The sequence below is a fragment of the Phyllobates terribilis genome, unplaced genomic scaffold (assembly GCF_046119375.1).
Source record: "Phyllobates terribilis strain yellow unplaced genomic scaffold, ASM4611937v1 Scaffold_1__5_contigs__length_1240528914, whole genome shotgun sequence".
NCBI lineage: Eukaryota > Metazoa > Chordata > Amphibia > Anura > Dendrobatidae > Phyllobates > Phyllobates terribilis.
Genome location: NW_027362761.1, coordinates 275,014,861 through 275,031,056, shown reverse-complemented (window position 1 = coordinate 275,031,056; position 16,196 = coordinate 275,014,861). Strand labels below are relative to the sequence as shown.

The 16,196-nt window shown below is 40.6% G+C and overlaps 1 protein-coding gene across 1 annotated transcript in view; it reads left to right on the top strand.

Moving 5' to 3' along the window:
• Positions 1–631: 631 nt before the first annotated feature.
• The window catches only part of LOC141257868 (sodium-dependent serotonin transporter-like), a 188,122-nt gene continuing 172,557 nt past the window's right edge, over positions 632–16,196 (top strand). Inside the window, exon 1 of the mRNA XM_073672880.1 lies at positions 632–903. Within this exon, the coding sequence (XP_073528981.1) occupies positions 690–903 (214 nt within the window). The 5' untranslated portion in view covers positions 632–689. The remainder of the gene's footprint in view (positions 904–16,196) is intronic.

The following is a 16,196-nucleotide window of genomic DNA, read 5'->3' as shown; positions in this document are numbered from 1 at the left end:
ATTTTGTGGACGGCACAGGTGATAGAAGAGACATAAGAATCAGAAGCTCTAGGCGGTGCAGGCACTGTCCAGCCACTAAGATTAGGGTGGCTGGGACCTGTAGTGCCATTCAGCCTGGCAGTACGGATGTGTGTGCTGTCTAGCTAAATTATTGCTAATATAATAAAAGTTGTCTTTTTTAACATAAATGTATTTAACACCACACAGATTTTTCTAGTTTACATGATATTACATTATTTTCTTTTGGTCTGTGCATCAACATTTGGCACGCATTCTCAATTGCTTCCTGACATGAATGGGAAGCTTGCCATAAGGCAATTAGATATTTACAGCAGCGTGTCTGGCAGCACAATTGATGTATGATTGATTTTTATTTTACTTTTGTGAGACCCATTGTATGTTAAAGTTGCAAACAAGTGTTGAGCTAAAAGGAATACAGTTATTATTATTATTATTTATTATAGCGCCATTTATTCCATGGCGCTTTACATGTGAATACAGTTGTTTTATGTCATCTCCTTTAGTCGCAATGAACTATGCTTTTGGATTTGGCACAGTGAAGGTGGAGAATCCACTTTATATTATGCCCTCCTCCTTTTACTCTCTGCCTCCCATCAATAGGATTAAGAAATTCTCCCTGACTTACACTTATTTCGCTGAAATCCTGCCTGGTTTACACGAGAGACATCATGTCTGAGCAGAACTCCACAGCTCCTGGAGACAAGCTCTCCAAACATGATGCAGTTCCTTCCAACAATAACACTTTACCACTTTCAATTTCTCAGACTGATTCAAGGGACAAGTGGAGCAAAAAGATGGACTTTCTACTCTCTGTCATTGGATTTGCAGTTGACTTGGGAAATGTGTGGAGGTTCCCGTACATCTGCTATCAGAATGGTGGAGGTAGGTTATATATTTGTCAATGCAACTGAAAATATTTGTTAGTGTCAATAATTTTTAATTTACTAATTGCATAGTTTTGAATAAACACTAATCAAAAGTCTATGAATCAAGTACAAACTGAATGCAAAATCTATAATTAGAAAATACTAAAGTCTAATATTAGAATACATTAATAGTATTAATTCCCAGTGATTTGCAAACATGGTTCGTTTTTAAGAATAATATTCATATTAATTATATCGATTTTCAATTCAGTTTTTTTTAAAGCAAACACATAAATGATCGTTGTTATCATACTTTGTGTATGTGTTTATTGTACAACAGAATATTTACGTTTTAAAATAAGCATAATCCTGGGATCAAAAAGATGTAACATTTTAATATTTTAATATCTGTTTTGCAGCTGCAAGAGTCATACCTTTTCGGTTACCTATATTTGGTTTATTAGAACCATGGAGAATCTGAAGTTTGTTTTTGCAATACTGCATTTTTTTTCAGAGGTTGCAATTTTTAAGTATTTAATATTAGTGTTATGTAAGGAAAAATTAATGCAAGGCTAAATTAATGCATTTAATTTATCAATCGCTTTCATACAAAATGATACGATTACAAAACAACATTTTGAACGGTATGGTATGCTACTACAGGTGCTTCTCACAAAATTAGAATATCATCAAAAAGTTGAATTATTTCAGTTCTTCAATACAAAAAGTGAAACTCATATATTATATAGAGTCATTACAAACAGAGTGATCTATTTCAAGTGTTTATTTCTGTTAATGTTGATGATTATGGCTTACAGCCAATGAAAACACAAAAGTCATTATCTCAGTAAATTAGAATAATTAACAAAAAAAACCTGCAAAGGCTTCCAAAGCATTTAAAAAGGTCCCTTAGTCTGTTTCAGTAGCCTCCACAATCATGAGGAAGATTGCTGACTTCACAGATGTCCAGAAGGCAGTCATTGACACACTCCACATGGAGGGTAAGCAACAAAAGGTCATTGCTAAAGAAGCTGGCTGTTCACAGAGTGCTGTATCCAAGCATATTAATGGAAAGTTGAGTGGAAGGAAAAAGTGTTGTAGAAAAAGGTGCACAAGCAACCGGGATAACCGCAGCCTTGAAAGGATTGTTAAGAAAAGGCTATTCAAAAATTTGGGGGAGATTCACAAGGAGTGGACTCCTGCTTGAGTCATTGCTTCAAGAGCCACCACACACAGACGTATCCAGGACATGGGCTACAAGTGTCGCATTCCTTGTGTCAAGCCACTCATGACCAATAGACAACGCCAGAAGCTTCTTACCTGGGCCAAGGAGAAAAAGACCTGGACTGTTGATCGGTGGTCCAAGGTGTTGTTTTCAAATGAAGTAAATTTTGCATTTCTTTTGGAAATCAAGGTCCCAGAGTAGGGAGGAAGAGTGGAGAGGCACACAATCCAAGCTGCTTGAGGTCTAGTGTGAAGTTTCCACAATCAGTGATGGTTTGGGGAGCCATGTCATCTGCTGCTGTAAGTCCACTGTGTTTTATCAAGACCAAAGTCAGGGCAGCCATCTACCAGGAAATTTTAGAGCACTTCATGTTTCCCTCTGCCGATAAGCTTTTTGGAGATGGAAATTTCATTCTCCAGCAGGACTTGGCACCTGTCCACACTGCCAAAAGTATCAGTACCTGGTAACAGTATCACTGTGCTTGATTGGCCAGCAAACTCGCCTTACCTTAACCCCATAGAGAAACTGTGAGGTATTGTCAAGAGGAAGATGAGAGACACCAGACCCAACAATGCAGACGAGCTGAAGGCTGCTATCAAAGCAATCTGGGCTTCTGTAACACCTCAGCAGTGCCACAGGCTGATCGCCTCCATGCCACGCAGCATTGATGCAGTAATTGCTGCAAAAGGAGCTGTTAATCAGCCTTGTCTAGCATGTTACTTTCTTGTATTTTCAACCTATATCATAATGATCAAATATAATTAGCCTTTTTTGAAAGTTGCTTGTACTTCTAGTTGTGCCTTGTTAACATAAGATTGTAGATTGAATTGTATCATCGTGTTTGTACAATATGTTATGATAGAGAAATTGTATGCTAGTTTTCATTTTATTTTAGGCATCCATACTTTATAGTGACATACACTGACATTTTCCATACAGTCGGCAGTGAAAGGGAATCTGTCAGCAAGTTTTTGCTGTATAATCTGAAGAGTTTGGACCTCGTTCTAACATCAGTCTGTTTAACCCCTTTGTTCTGATCCGTTATCTTTCTGGTATTTTGACCTCGGACCGTTACCTGACTACGCCTTTGTCTCTTCCCTCTGTTTATGACGTACCCTCCTGGCTTTTGACTTAGACTCCTTGACTATCCCGACTCACGGCTTGTCCGTGAGAAGTGACTCAGCGTCACAGGTATACACCATAAGTGGTCTATTAAGTTTCTTGAGGGGCCTCATGAGAAACCATAACTGTTGTGTAGGGCAGAACCAATAAGCTGAAATAGATTCTGCTCAATATTAATATTAACATATTATTATTTTATATTAATATTCATTTTGGCACTTAATATTGAGCAGAATTAAGTATGGTGAATAGCTACTACTGCTAATACATGTTATGATAGGGCATATTGTAATGTATTTTCATCAGTAGCAGCTAATAAAACGTTTTAACAATTTCTGCTATTTATAAAGTTTATAAAAAGCAGTAAATCATACTACTACTGTTTTTCCAGCAATTGCATTGTGCTCAACAGTTTGCACCATGATCTACTCGCCGTTCCCCTCCTAAGTATGATGATCCCCACAGTCCCCCTTACATAGTATGATGGATCCTACAGCACATAGTTTGATGCCCTCACAGCCCTTCACACACAGTATAATGCACGCACAACCCACCCGCACAGTATGATATTCTCACATACAGCAAGATGTCCCCACACATAATATGATGCCCCAACAGCTCTTGACACTGTATGATGGCCCACACAGTCCTAGTTTCCTCAAATTCACAGGTCCACATGGATTATAACACTTTGTATTTCAATTTACAAGGATCGCAAAAAAAAAAATGCCCGGAGTCTTTTCATACACTGCTGAAGACTGAGAGAGCATGCTAATGATGTTAGGTGCAGCCGTGAAGGCTTCCTCATAATGCCCAGCTGCTATCGGATCACATGGCCTAGCATAGCCAATCACGTGCACTATCACAGTCTGGAAAAAAAATGATAAAAAGGCAAAACAGTGCCATTTTAGGAGTTTACAGCATAGTAATGGGAGTTCAGAGTTCATTAAAATAAAAGGATACAAAGAGTTTGTGATGGTTGTGATGTACTATTGCAGTGCTAAAACACATTGGAATTGGGAGTGGTAGTCTTAGTCTGTGAATACTAATCCAAAGATTCTAGTGATATAGGGAAGTGCTGTACCTGTATAGTCAGTGTGACTGTGAAATGATTGCTCTGTTACTGAAGTAACAGCACCTCAATAACAGCATTTTTTCTTCATACATTGAAAACAAGGAGAGCAGAACAAAACCCATCTGTCCTATTTTGCTACTAAGCAAAAAATCCTGAAACCAATGCTTGTGTGGCACAGAAAGTGTGCTTCCTGGCTTGTAAGACAGGCAAGCTACTTTTTTTTTAAGACAAAACAGAAATCTCCTTAATCCAGAAATTTAAACACAACTATCTGTCTCAAGTGTGAAAGCTCATCAAGAGAATGCCAATAGTGTGCAAAGCAGTCATCAAAGCAAAAGGTGGCTACTTTGAAGAACCTTGAATATAAGACATATTTTCAGTTATTTCACACTTTTTTGTTAAGTATATAATGCCACATGTGTTAATTCATAGTTTTGATGCCTTCAGTGTGAATGTACAATTTTCATAGTCATGAAAATACAGAAAAATCTTTAAATGAGAAGGTGTGTCCAAACTTTTGGTCTGTACTATATATATATATAGCTGTCCATGGTGCTGTTCTGACATGTAAATTTCTTTTATGTTTTCTACATGCAACAAAGTACTCACAAAAGTGGTGTTAGGAAAGCATCCAGAAATAGAATAGATGGGCTATGTGGCCTTTTTTGCTGTCAATCTTTTTTGTTTCTAAGTGATTTATTAATTGTCTTTTTATTGCTCATTTCATATAAGTACAGCGCCTTATGAAAGTATTTGGCCCCCTTGAACTTTTCTACCTTTTGCCACATTTTTGGCTTCAAACATAGATATAAAATTCTAATTTTTTTGGGAAGAATCAACAACAAGTGGGACACAATCGTGAAGTGGAATACAATTTATTGGATATTTTAAACTTTTTTAAAAAAATTAAAAACTGAAAAGTGGGGCGTGCAATATTATTTGGCCCCTTTACTTTCAGTGCAGTAAAATCACTTCAGAAGTTCAGTGAGGATCTCTGAATGATCCAATGTTGTCCTAAATGACTGGTAATGATAAATAGAATCTACCTGTGTGTAATCAAGTCTCCGTATAAATGCACCTGCTCTGTGATAGTCTCAGGGTTCTGTTTCAAGTGCAGAGAGCTTCATGAAGACCAAGGAACACACCAGGCAGGTCCGAGATACTGTTGTGGCGAAGTTTAAAGCCGGATTTGGATACAAAAAGATTTCCCAAGTTTTAATCATCTCAAGGAGCACTGTGCAAGCGATCATATTGAAATGGAAGGAGTATCAGACGACTGCAAATCTAATAAGACCCCGCCATCCCTCTAAACTTTCATCTCGAACAAGGAGAAGACTGATCAGAGATGCAGCCAAAAGGCCCACGATCACTATGGATGAACTGCAGAGATCTACAGCTGAGGTGGGAGAGTCTGTTCATAGGACAACAATCAGTCGTACACTGCACAAATCTGGCCTTTATAGAAGAGTGGCAAGAAGAAAGCCATTTCTCAAAGATATCCATAAAAAGTCTCGTTTGAAGTTTGCCATAAGCCACCTGGGAGACACAACAAACATGTGGAATAAGGTGCTCTGGTCAGATGAAACCAAAATCAAACTTTTTGACCACAATGCAAAACGATATGTTTGGCGTAAAAGCAACACAGCTCATCACACTTAAAACACCATCCCCACTGTCAAACATGGTGGTGGCAGCATCATGGTTTGGGCCTGCTTTTCTTCAGCAGGGACAGGGAAGATGGTTAAAATTGATGGGAAGATGGACGGAGCCAAATACAGGAAGAAAACCTGTTGGAGTCTGCAAAAGACCTGAGACTGGGACAGAGATTTATCTTCTAACAAGACAATGATCCCAAACATAAAGCAAAATCTAGAATGGAATGGTTCAAAAATAAACGTATCCAGGTGTTAGAATGGCCAAGTCAAAGTCCAGACCTGAATCCAATCGAGAATCTGTGGAAAGAGCTGAAAACTGCTGTTCACAAACGCTCTCCATCCAACCTCACTGAGCTCGAGCTGTTTTGCAAGGAAGAATGGGAAGAATTTCAGCCTCTCGATGTGCAAAACTGAAAGAAACATAGCCCAAGCGACTGCAGCTGTAATCGCAGCAAAAGGTGGCGCTACAAAGTATTAACTCAAGGGGGTCGAATAATATTGCACGCCCCACTTTTCAGTTTTTAATTTTTTTAAAAAGTTTAAAATATCCAATAAATTTCGTTCCACTTCACGATTGTGTCCCACTTGTTGTTTATTCTTCCCCGAAAAATTAGAATTTTATATCTTTATGTTTGAAGACAGAAATGTGGCAAAAGGTAGAAAAGTTCAAGGGGGCCAAATACTTTCACAAGGCACTGTGTATACTGCACTAAAACACATACTAATATATATTAAAGCGAACTTGTCATCATGATTTTGCTAAGTAAACTACATACACTGTCAGGTTGGTGTCATTACACTGATTAACATGATACCTGGGTTGATGAAATCTGTCTTTTGGTTGTTGGTTAATCTGTATTTTCAACAGGTCTTTATTTGGTCCCTTTTCTTATATTCATACTTACGGGCTTAAATAACAGGTCACTGAACATTCAGTGACCTGCCTCCTTTTTTAAATACTGTGCTTGCGCCGTTCATATTATGGTCTTTGAAAAAAAATGTAATGACAGCAAAATGGCTTTTGTTGAAGGAAAAAAATTTGGCTGCAGTAAAATACTTGCGCAGTAGTATCTATCGCTTGCCGGTGCTTGCGCAGTAGCATCTATCGCTTACCGATAGATGCTACTGTGCAAACGCCAGTGGAGGCGCAATTGTGCTGCAGCCAAATTTTTTTCCTCCAACAAAATGGCGTCGCCGGAGGTGCTTGCGCAGTAGCATCTGTCGGCAAGATAGACTACAACATGAAGTGCAGTATTTAAAATAGGAGGCAGGTCACTGAATGTTCAGTGACCAGTCATTTAAGCCCATACAGAAGAATATGAGAACAGAGCACCAAATAAAGACACCCCGCAGGCCGCCCCGAAGCATGAGAATCTCATTAACTGAAAACTGGAAATACAGATTAAACAACAACCACAAGACGGATTTCTTCAACCCATGTATCATTTTAATCAGTGTAACGGCGCCCACCTGACACTGCCTGTAGTTTACTTAGCAAAATCATGATGACAGGTTCGCTTTAAATACATTTTACAAATACAAGCCACATTCTACATTGTTCCAGTTACTGCTCATAGAATAGTTCTTAACAATTTGAGAATATGTTTCATTGTAAGTGTATTAAAATTGCAAACATATTAAAAATGAAATACATACACTTCCATTATGTTGCAATTATTTAATGGGATTTGTTGTTGTTACTATTAGCCATGTGGAACAGTCTTTTATTTGTTGTGTTTAATAGAAATATACAACGTAGTTCAAATAATTTTTTAATATACATTAGAGCAGGAAATTCTGTCATTACTTACACTTAATGTTTAAATGCCTTGTTTCTGAAGAGTAATTTTCAAATAAATTAGATAGCTGGAAACAGGATAGAAAACAGGCGGACAGCAAATGTGGTTACCTTTTAAAAAAATAATGAAATAGAAACTTTAAATAAGGAGTGCAGAGGGAGTAAGGAATCGTTAAAAAATGTATTGGTTTAACTGATAAGGTGGTGTGTGAAGCATCGTCATTGATACCAAGTTAAAATGGTTCTTTTATTTCACTGAGGAACAATTTTGAACATAATTTTTGTGGAGTTCAATTTTTTTGCTGATTTAGACTAAGATAAACATGCTGATTTCAAAACTGTTGTTCATTTTCTTCTATCGCGTCAGGTTTTCTCTCTACAGCTTATCTTAATGCGATTACTCTAGGCTGGATCGAGGTTAGCCCTAGTACTCTATTGGCCGAGAGCGAATAGCCCTTGAGTGGGTATGGAGTGGAGGACGACCTTGGCGACCAGGTTATTTGTCTAGGCTATTCAGTTGCACGTGAGACAGTGTGGCGATAGGTTGTATGCCGCTCTATACAGTAAAACATATTCCAAAAGTCTCTATACAAGGGGTTATCAGAATTTTTTTTTTTACATACTTATTTCCTTTCTCTTAGATCGTGTATGTTTCTGCTATTTCTCGTCGTTAGTGCCTAAACAGCCCTGATTCCTTTTGTTATATCTGTAGCAATTTCACCATTCCCAGTTGTCAGAGTTTCACAGCGACAGGGAGGAGATCACACAATATCTCACCGTGCCGTCACTTTGTCAGGATTTCGTCAGGGATTCGCAAGCACACGATCCCGACTACTCACTACGTAGGTATCGGCAAGCGACCAGTGAGCATATGGCGTCACACCTTTGGATTCCAACGCATGGAATATATGTATACGCCCCGTATGGTCACTGTCAGCTTCACGATAGCCCAATTATTATTATTCGCTGTCACCACCAGCCGAGTCTGAAATATAATACAGGCCTGGCTGGATGCCTGCGTTCTGGTAGCGTATATGGCTTAGGGGGCGGGAACGATTATAGAGCAAAAGAAACAAGGTTATTAAATTTTATATTTAATCCAAAAGGGAGGCAGTGTTATGAAAAATATACAAGATTTTACAAAAGGAAACAATTCAGTACAGAATATACAGTTACACAAAATAAACAGGATTAAAGAAGAAACTTACTCTATACAGTTTGCAGGGACGACTCAGTATAGGTAGAGGGGAGACACTCTAGATTTGACTGTTCTCGAACAGGATCCATTGCTATATTAAATATATACTCCCTGAAAAGTATGCTCATCCATCTTCCGTGGATTCTTTTATGTCTAAGCGGAGACCAGCCCACACACCCCCTGGGATGACATCACGGGGGCTGGTCTCCAGCCTGCACAATTTTATTAAGATATCTTGTTTTTATGATAACTTATAGTGGGTTGAATGTAGAGACCCGAAAGTGATAGCATATTTTCTGTTATGATTTTACCTTTCTCCAGAGACCACACACGGTATAGCAGCCAACTGCTATTTTGTTGCTTTTGTGCTAGAGCTCCCCAGAGAGGCTTACAGCAATGGGAAAATATCCATATTGTTCCCTAGCTGACCCTGTCACTAAAAATATAGGTCCCATTATTATCAGAATTATGGAACTTGAGATATTCCATATTTCGTATCGGTGCCAACCAGACTGGGGCTTCGGTAAAATTCCCTTTGACGTCCTGGGAACCAAGCCTCTACAGCTAGATGTAAATTGTCACGGGTCTGTGTCTAATTATCCCCTGCCTCTGCCATTTTAAGTGCGTTGGTAGCACCTTCTGTGCCAGCATTTGTTTACAAGTCACTTCTGCTGTAGGTGATAATTTGCCGAGAGATTTCTCTTTAGATTGTCAGCTCTTCTCTTGTAACAAATAGTGGATAAGAGAGGGGTGAGAGGGGCTTCAGGGAGAGAGAAAAATCCTTAATATTTTTCTTAATATCTCCATGACACCAGCCAAAGGACGAACATCAGAACATTTTTCAAGCAAGCCTATTTTGCATATTTCAAAGTAAAACTTGGTGAACAAGATAAGTCTTGGGCCCCTTTCAAGTTGTGTAACCAGTGTGTTGAGAGTTTACGGATGTGGACGAAGGGAACACGTGATAAGATGCCAATTGCTATACCTATGGTTTGGTGCGAGCCAAGAAATCATTCCAATGTCTGTTACATTTGTAAAGTGAAAACTTCAGGATAAAACAAGAAAAATATAAAATAGAGTATCTTAGTCTACTATAAGCTATATGTCCAGTGCCTCATTCAGCTGAAATACCAGTGCCAGTTTTTCTCCAACTACTCCCTTTTCAAGAACAGCATTATGGTAAAGGACAAAGTAACAGCAATGATGAAGATTTTGAAATTGAAGATGTCTCAGCATGAGTTGAACCATTTGGCACAAGATTTTGGACTATCAAAAAAGGCTTCAGAACTCCTAGCATCAAGACTGCATGAGAAAAACTTGCTTGAAGAAGGAGTAATGGTATCCTACTTTCCATCCAAAGAAAGTGCATTTCTGCAATACTTTAGAAGTGACAGTGGTTTTGAATAATGCCATAACATATATGGTTTAATTGAGAAATTGGGAATTCCAATCTATAACGAAAATGAATGGTGACTGTTCATAGCTCAAAGCGGAGCTTAAAATGTGTTTTCCTCCCCAGTGGCAATTTGTTTGGTGTAGTCCTAATTGGCTCTTTGGTTTCTCTTTGTGAAGAATATGAGAGAGTCATTGAGTTGTTGCAATATCACAAAAACAATTGGATTATCTGTGTGTCACGGGTGTATCAGAAGTGACAGACAGTCGCCCTGCAGTTGGTTGCAGGAGATCTCTAAGTTTGGCATTACAGACATCTTCTTAGATGAGAGGCTGTCTCTAGGACCTAGCGGCTACCTCCCTCTGGTAATTAGCTTCCAGGCCTGGGTGAATATATACCTGGTGTGTCTGAGAGAGAGGTGTCGGCTATATTCATTTCTACTTGTGAAGGCTTAGCAAGAGCAGTACTTCATCCTCTCTGGAGCTTGAGACCGACTTCGCATTTGTCTGGAGTCATCTAATGCTATACATTCTCCCCCTGTTTGTCTACCCTTGTTGTCTATAGAGTTTAGTGAAGATCGACTAGTGCTCATCTCCTCCCATCCCTAGCCTTAGCCATACGCCAGGGAAAGACAGGGCGAGGCACACATGCAGCCATTGCTGAAGAGGCAATATAGGGATGGTAGTTGAGACAAGGTGACACTAGACCAGACTAGGAGGTCTCCACTTCCCCCTTTCCCTAGTCTCTGTGCTCTCTTTCCCTCTTCCCTCTGTGTTGCACTAAGTCTTTCCCACACCTGGCGTGACACTGTGTTGACATTAAAATGTTATGCTTATTTCTTCGTTAGCAACATGGATGCACCAAGTATCCTTGTTTTCTGTGCATGTGGGACAGCAGAGCTTGCGAGAAGCATTGGGTGATGAAGGATTAGCCTCCAAGATCTGACCTCAAACCTGGTGATCCAAATATTCTACATGAGCCACTTGTTGACAGCAAGAACATTATTCCCACCTCTGCACATGAAACTGGGTCTCATGAAGCAATTCGTTAAAGATTTGCCAAATGAAGGAGACTGTTTCAAGTACCTCATTTTGGCATTTTCTAGCCTGTCATTTGAAAAAATAAAGGCAGGTGTGTTTGATGGTCCACAGATTCTGCCGCTCTTCAAAGATGAACATTTCATTGGGACAATGACAGAACTCTAAAAGAATGTTTGGTTATCATTCAAAGACTTTGTGTAGGACTTTCTTGGAAATACACAAGCAAAATTGTCCAGAAACTCTTGCAGACCTTCAAAATGCTTGGTTGCAATTGAGCATCAAGGTGCATTTTCTGCATTGCCATCTTGCTAACTTCCTTGAAAACCTTGGTGCAGTCAGTGATGAGCAAAATGAAAGATTCCACCAATAATAATAATAAGAATCTTGAACGTCATGGAGGGACAGTATCAGTGTAGGTGGGAAGTACATATGATGGCTGGTTATTGTGGGAGCATAAGGCGAAGTTGTCCACAGGTGGAACACTCCAGGAAAAGCTACAAGCGTAAATTTTTAACTTAACTGCTTCCTAACTTTACACAATTTGACTTACGGTAACATATCCTTGAATAAAATAGCTTTAAATAAACATTACATTCAGTTTATTTTTTGCATTATTTTACATTCTATGTACATTTTGTATGGTTTTGGAAAGAAAAGAAGGGTATCTTGTAACTTAAAATGTTGATGTCATAGAGAAAAACTGGGGTCACTTTTGGATTCAGAAGCCAAAAGTTAGTCAAAAACAAGTGTCTAGATCTAACTCAGCGAAAATTGTGTTTCCTAGATAATTATCACCTTGGTATGTTGCTCGCTCCTGTACTTGAGGTGTCTGAAACATGTATAAAATTTATGTGGGACACAAAAAACGAAATCCGAACAGTGAGTAACGTACTCAGTGTAAGGATTCCGCTGTTTCTACACTCCTGATGGTCATCACATAGCTGCTCATATGCAGTTTGCATGGTTGCAATCACATGCCCACTGCTTTCTCTTTCACTTCTCTCAATTATCTCATTTGAGGCTCACTGCTACTTCAATTCAGAGTTTAGAGTACTGTTTGTTGCTTAGATTTGTACTTCCTCCCCATAGAAGTAAAAAAAATGTTCTAACCCATGTCCTTCATACTTATGCCATGTGCAGTTTGTCAAGAAATCCCAGGGGTTGTCTCTTTGATGCTAGGATGGAATCCCAAGTGACGTAATCAATCAGGATATCCACCATCCAGGGCACCAAAAAGACATACAATGGGCACATCAACATCAGAGCGAGACCGTGGTGCAATGGAAGAAGGTGGCTTGGTGTGATGTTTTCTTTTACATCATTTGGATGGTGAGTTGTGTGTGTAAATCACTTACTTGGGGAAAACATGACATCAGGATTGGGTCCAAATATTCATGTTACATTGACACGTACACTTATTGTACCTCTTACATACAGGTGCTTCTCACAAAATTAGAATATAATCAAAAAGTTAATTTATTTCAGTTCTTCAATACAAAAAGTGAAACTCATATATTATATAGAGTCATTACTGTAACATACCTGGTGGCGTTCTTGCATAGTGCTCCATCCCCCACTATGCAAGATCGCAAACATGATCACCAGTCCGGTCTGCTAGCCTGGCTTCTTTCCATGCTGTTTGCTTGCCTCTGTTCTGACTGCTTAAGGGCAGCGCCCGATCTCTTCCTGCTTCTTGTAGCTGCTGTGGGCACACCCCTAATGCGTTCTCAGCCTATTGCTGTCCATCACTGGATATTTAAACCAGCTTCACCTGGAAGCTGGTGCCTGAGCAACGTGTTCATTCAGTGTGCTCTTTCACTCTGAATGTGCAAGGTCCTATTCTGTGTTTTCTTGCCTGCCTGCCTGCCTGCCTGTCTGCCTTCCTGGAGGCTGTATTTCCAGGCCTGTCTGAACACGCTCCTAGCCTGTTCGTCCCGCCCTCTGGGGACCGCATACCCAGACTCGCTCCTGTATCTCGCTGCAGTAACAGTTCCTGTCTGAACTGTCTCCTATCCTGCTTCCTGTTTTTCTCTCTGTCCATACCTTCCCTTTCTCCTGCATTGTCTGAACCAGTACTTGGCTTTACCTTGGCTCGTTCCTGTATTCTGTTGCAGTAACAGTTCCTGTCTGAACTGTCTCCTAACCTGTTACTTGTTTTGTCTCTATGTCCATTTCTTCCCTTTTGCTGCAGTGTCTGAACCAGCACTTGGCTTTACCTAGGCTCGTTCCTGTATTTCGTTGCAGTACAGTTCTTGTCTGAACTGTCTCCTGGCCTCTTACCTGTTTTGTCTCTGTGTCCGTTTCCTCTCTTTTTCAGCAGCGTCTGTACCTGCACCTAACTCCTACTCGTTGTCGCTGCACTTCTGTTTGTGAGTTTGGAGTCACTCGCTACTTCTTTGCAAGTACCTTGTGTGTATCTGGTTCTGCTTTTCCCTTCCAGTCTGTTCCGTGTGAACAGAGCCCTGTCCCCTCTGCTCTGTCTTTGCTCACTGCTTTGGCGGTTTATCTCTGTTCTGCCTTACTTACCGCTCTTGCGGTTTCTGCCCGCTCTGCTCAGCCTTGTCCACCGCTCTTGCGGTTTCTGCCCGCTCGGCTCAGCCTTGTCCACCGCACTTGCGGTTTCGCTCTGCTCAGCCCTGTCCACTGCACTTGCGGGTTCGCTCTGCTCAGCCCTGTCCACCGCACCTGCGGTTTCGCTCTGCTCTGCCTTGTCCACCGCACCTGCGGTTTCGCTCTGCTCTGCCTTGTCCACCGCATCTGCGGTTTCGCTCTGCTCTGCCTTGTCCACCGTATCTGCAGTTTCGCTCTGCTCAGCCTTGTCCACCCACGTGCGGTTTCGCTCTGCTCAGCCCTGTCCACCGCATCTGCTGTTTCGCTTTACTCTGCTTGATTACTGCATCTGCGGCTCTGAACCCGTCTCCTAGTCTGTACTGGACCCTACCCAGCCTGTGCTCTAACCTGCCTGTTCCTGTATTCCCCGGTGTGGGTCAACAGCCGTGTCCGGGGTCTGACCTGGAGTCGCACCTGGTCCCTCTGCTCAGTTCCTCCCTGGTGCACAGGCGTCGTATGCCGTCGTGCGACCTTGGTCGGATCGGGTAGATACTTAGTTATGCCCCTCCAGGCACTCTCCGGTTCATGGTCCAGTGGGATCACTAAACACGCACACGCCAGTCAGTCCGGGCATGTGCATAACAATTACAAACAGAGTGATCTATTTCAAGTGTTTATTTCTGTTAATGTTGATGATTATGGCTTACAGACAATGAAAACACAAAAGTCATTATCTCAGTAAATTAGAATACTTTATAATACCAGTTTGAAAAATGTTTTTAAAATCCAAAATGTTGGCCTACTGAAATGTATGTTATGCACTCAATACTTTGTCGCGGCTCCTTTTGCATCAATTACCCCATCAATGCGGCGTGGCATGGAGGCGATCAGCCAGTGGAACTGCTGAGGTTGCTTAGGTTGCTTTCATAGGAGCCTTCAGCTCATCTGCATTGTTGGGTCTGGTGCCTCTCATCTTCCTCTTGACAATACCCCATAGATTCTCTATGGGGTTAAGGTCAGGCGAGTTTGCTTGGCAATCAAGCACAGTTATACTGTTGTTTTTAAAACAGGTATTGGTAATTTTGGCCGTGTGGACAGGTGCCAAGTCCTGCTGGAGAATGAAATTTCCATCTCCAAAAAGCTTGTCGGCAGAGGGAAGCATGAAGTGTTCTAAAATTTACTGGTAGACGGCTGCGCTGACATTGGTCTTGATAAAACACAGTGGACCTACACCAGCAGATGACATGGCTCCCCAACCCATCATTGATTGTGGAAACTTCACACTAGACCTCAAGCAGCTTGGATTGTGTACCTCTCCACTCTTCCTCCAGACTCTGGGACCTTGATTTCCAAATGAAATGCAAAATTTACTTTCATTTGAAAACAACACCTTGGACCACTGAGCAAAAGTCCAGGTCTTTTTCTCCTTGGCCCAGGTAAGACACTTCTGGCGTTGTTTATTGGTCATGAGTAGCTTGACGCAAGGAATGCGACACTTGTAGCCCATGTCCTGGATACGTCTGTGTGTGGTGGCTCTTGAAGCAATGACTCCAGCAGCAGTCCTCTCCTTGAGAATCTCCCCCAAATTTTTGAATAGCCTTTTCTTAACAATCCTTTCAAGGCTGCGGTTATCCTAGTTGCTTGCGCACCTTTTTCTACAACACTTTTTCCTTCCACTCAACTTTCCATTAATATGCTTGGATACAGCACTCTGTGAACAGCCAGCTTCTTTAGCAATGACCTTTTGTTGCTTACCCTACTTGTGGAGTGTGTCAATGACTTGCATCTGGACATCTGTCAAGTCAGCAGTCTTTCCCATGATTGTGGAGCCTACTGATACAGACTAAGGGACCTTTTTAAATGCTTAGGAAGCCTTTGCAGGTGTTTTTTGTTAATTATTCTGATTTACTAAGATAATGATTTTTCTGTTTTCATTGACTGTAAGCCATAATCATCAACATTAACAGAAATAAACACTTGAAATAGATCACTCTGTTTGTAATGACTCTATATAATGAGTTTCACTTTTTGTATTGAAGAACTGAAATAAATTAACTTTTTGATGATATTCTAATTTTGTAAGACGCACCTGTATATTCTTTTGCAGACCAAATATACATCTTAAAGGAGTTTTCTGATCACAATATATTGGTGGCCAAGCCACAGGATAGGTCCTCAATATGAGATCTATGAGGATCCGACACATAGCATCTCCACTGGTCAGCTATTATTTACTCCATTCAAAGTGTATAG